Source organism: Plectropomus leopardus, unplaced genomic scaffold (assembly GCF_008729295.1).
Source record: "Plectropomus leopardus isolate mb unplaced genomic scaffold, YSFRI_Pleo_2.0 unplaced_scaffold25154, whole genome shotgun sequence".
Taxonomy (NCBI): Eukaryota; Metazoa; Chordata; class Actinopteri; order Perciformes; family Serranidae; genus Plectropomus; species Plectropomus leopardus.
This window is the reverse complement of record NW_024627329.1, coordinates 1-2,912: the sequence shown is the minus strand read 5'-3', so window position 1 is coordinate 2,912 and position 2,912 is coordinate 1. Positions and strand designations below refer to the sequence as shown.

Below are 2,912 nucleotides of genomic sequence, written 5' to 3'. Positions count from 1 at the left end.
TAATTCCTTGCAATTTCTGTCACACGGTGCTGCTATGACCTTCCTATGACCTGCAGTGACCTTCTGCATCACACTCAACAAATGCACATGGTGGGATGAAGCTGCACGGTTGTCACCATGGTTACGTTTGGGCAAAAGAGGCACATGGTAAAGTGTAGTAAAAAAAAAAACCTCAAATCCACACCGGAAGCAAACACTCTGTTGCATGTGGACGCACCTGCTGTCCAACTATCTGCCGGCACTGAATATCGACACCGCCGATTCTGTCTGTGTCCTTCTATGTTTTTCTCTTCATCTCGTCTCTCTGTACAATCCCACCTCAGCTCTTTTTGACTCACTCTGCCCTCTGCAGGAAATCAGCCGCATATCACACCGAGTTTATTTGACAAAGAAATCTATTGTTATTCACTTTTTCTACTGACACAACTTCCTTCTTCCACCCGAGTTACTGTAGTAATTTACACAAAAGCCATCTGGACATTAAGCAGGTCCAGAGTTCAGCTTTATCTGTTAGAACAGGTCATAAATAAACAGAGCGAGAGAAAACGAAAGTACAATGCAAGTCACACACACGCACACACACACACACACACACACACACACACACACACACATTTATGCTCAGTATATTGAAGCAGCATTGACCTTTGATACCAGTCAGAATAAGTCACTGATGATAAGACGCTGCTTTGATTGGCCCAGTTTCACTGAATACTTTTATAGCCTTTTGTTTTTGGACTTAATCTCTATAATGTGAGATTTTAGACAAGTATATTTAAAAAAAAAAATCCTTGTATGTTCATTAGAGCTTCATTAAAACAAAGTATTGACAATATAATGACTCATGCACGTATCTCACCATATTCAGACATGATATAAACTTTCATAATGCTGCCTTCAATACAATTTTAATTTCTTACTCCTGAAAAATGGCGATTTTGGAGATAGGAGTTAAACGCCAAACAGCATCAACTTGCTAAAAAGGAATCAGTACACGAGCCAATCACAGTCACAGAATGTATTTTTTATTTTTGACTGAAAAACTCATAAGAATGCATGTGTAGAGCATTGTGCATACCGTCTTACTCTGAAGCCACAAAAATCTTTGAGTTTAACAGAAAGAAACAGTAAAGTCATAAAACGTGTTATCTATTTACCCAGGGGGGAGGGGCCAAGGCTCTCATGGTTACATTTCAGGTTGTTTGATTGTGGACTTTGACCTGCTTTGCTGTAAAGTGAAGCGACACATGCAAAGGTAGGATATTTACATGGAAACTACGAATGAAACTTTTAATCTCACTGTGTACGAGTTAAACATTTTTTGGCTCATTTAGAGTTGACTTATTTCCATTTTCAGAACTCCCAAAATGACTCACATGATGGACAAACTCTTGAAATCTCAGCTCGAGGGCTTCATGGCGTTGGTCTTTCTTCTTCTAACACACTCTGGTGGAGGTAAATTACTCACAAAACGATGCTAAATCGTGATCAGTTTGGATTTAATAACATTAAAAGTTGTACACTGACAAAATGGTCACATGAAGTCAGACAGCGACAAACATAAACGATACAAAACATAAAATGCACCACAGAGCTTTAAGTCATTTACGTCTGCAGACACTCTGAGTTAATTTTCAACTGTGCAAATTTGTCTCAACAGCAAAACTGTACAATAATTGAAAGTGACTTAAAGCTCTCTACAGTATGGTACAATAATAATTCAACTGTGCAAAATTGTCTATTATTGAATTCTCACCTTTTCTGCGCTTGCATTTATAGTAAGCAAACCTGTAGTATAATGCATATATTTGTACATACTGCTGTCTTCACGTGCTCCTCCAAAGCTGTAATTACAAGAGGGAAATCGGGAGATTTTAATGATATAGTTGCCAAGTTGTGATGTCTGTGTGACGTTTCAGGGCAGCAGAAAAGAGTAAAATAGTAGCAGAGGAATATTAGAGTCTTGAGAAATAATGGAAAATTGAATGTGTTGTCCAGTGTTAAAGTCTGATGTTGAAGTCAGTTATAGCCTCACTTTAACACAATGGTGTCAAGGATTATAAGGAGGAGTTAGAAAAACAGGCATTTTCTCTCCTCGTAGGTCAGTCTCAGGTGACTGGAACGTCTCTGCCTATAGTGGCAATGATTGGTGATGACGCCGTTCTGCCATGTCACCTGGAAACTGCTACGGATGCCACACACCTGACCGCAGAGTGGACCAGATCCGACCTGGACCCCAGATTTGTTTATTTTAGGCGAGACGGTGTTGAGTTTCAGCAGGAGCAAAATCCTCTCTACACGGGGAGAACATCGCTGTCCACCAACAAACTAAAGTTTGGAGACATTTCACTAAAACTCTCCAAAGTAAGACTCTCTGACGCCGGGACCTACAGATGCCTCGTTCCTAAATCTGGTACAGAATCTGCGATCGTGCTTACTGTTGGTAAGTTCACACTAATCCACTGTGCACCTGAAAAACTCATCCATGAAAGGTATAAATGCCTCGTGTAGTTATAACTGATAGTTTATCGGCAGAAATGGATCGATAATGTAAGGAGGGTTTGGAGGGCCTGATAACATTATACGTGGTAGATTTAAGGGTTCTGTACATAGGCAACAAGAAACATGTAGCTGACCAGAGTATTTTGGCAAGTACCAAAAATGTACTCAACTGACAACAAGTTACCTTTGAAGTCCACATTTTTAACAACCTGAGAGATACTTGTGTTGACCACAGGGGTTGTTGAGGTGAAAAAAATCACAATTTTGGTGACCAGAGCAGCAATTAGGCCAACTAACGAGACCAGAAGGGCATGTGGACCAGTTAGTTGGGTAATTGTACTCACCACAGGGGTATTTGAAACAAATATTTTCATTTACATGTGTTGTTCAGCTAAAAGGTGTATAGACTG

General features: G+C 39.9%; 1 protein-coding gene across 1 annotated transcript; it reads left to right on the top strand.

Moving 5' to 3' along the window:
• Positions 1-1,236: 1,236 nt before the first annotated feature.
• Positions 1,237-2,443, top strand: LOC121966588 (myelin-oligodendrocyte glycoprotein-like; the record flags this gene model as incomplete). The annotated part of the gene is made up of 3 exons (XM_042516667.1): positions 1,237-1,255; positions 1,358-1,455; positions 2,102-2,443. Coding segments are annotated over exons 1-3 (448 nt in total), but the record flags the coding sequence as incomplete, so codon positions are not given.
• Between the last annotated feature and the right edge of the window lie 469 nt (positions 2,444-2,912).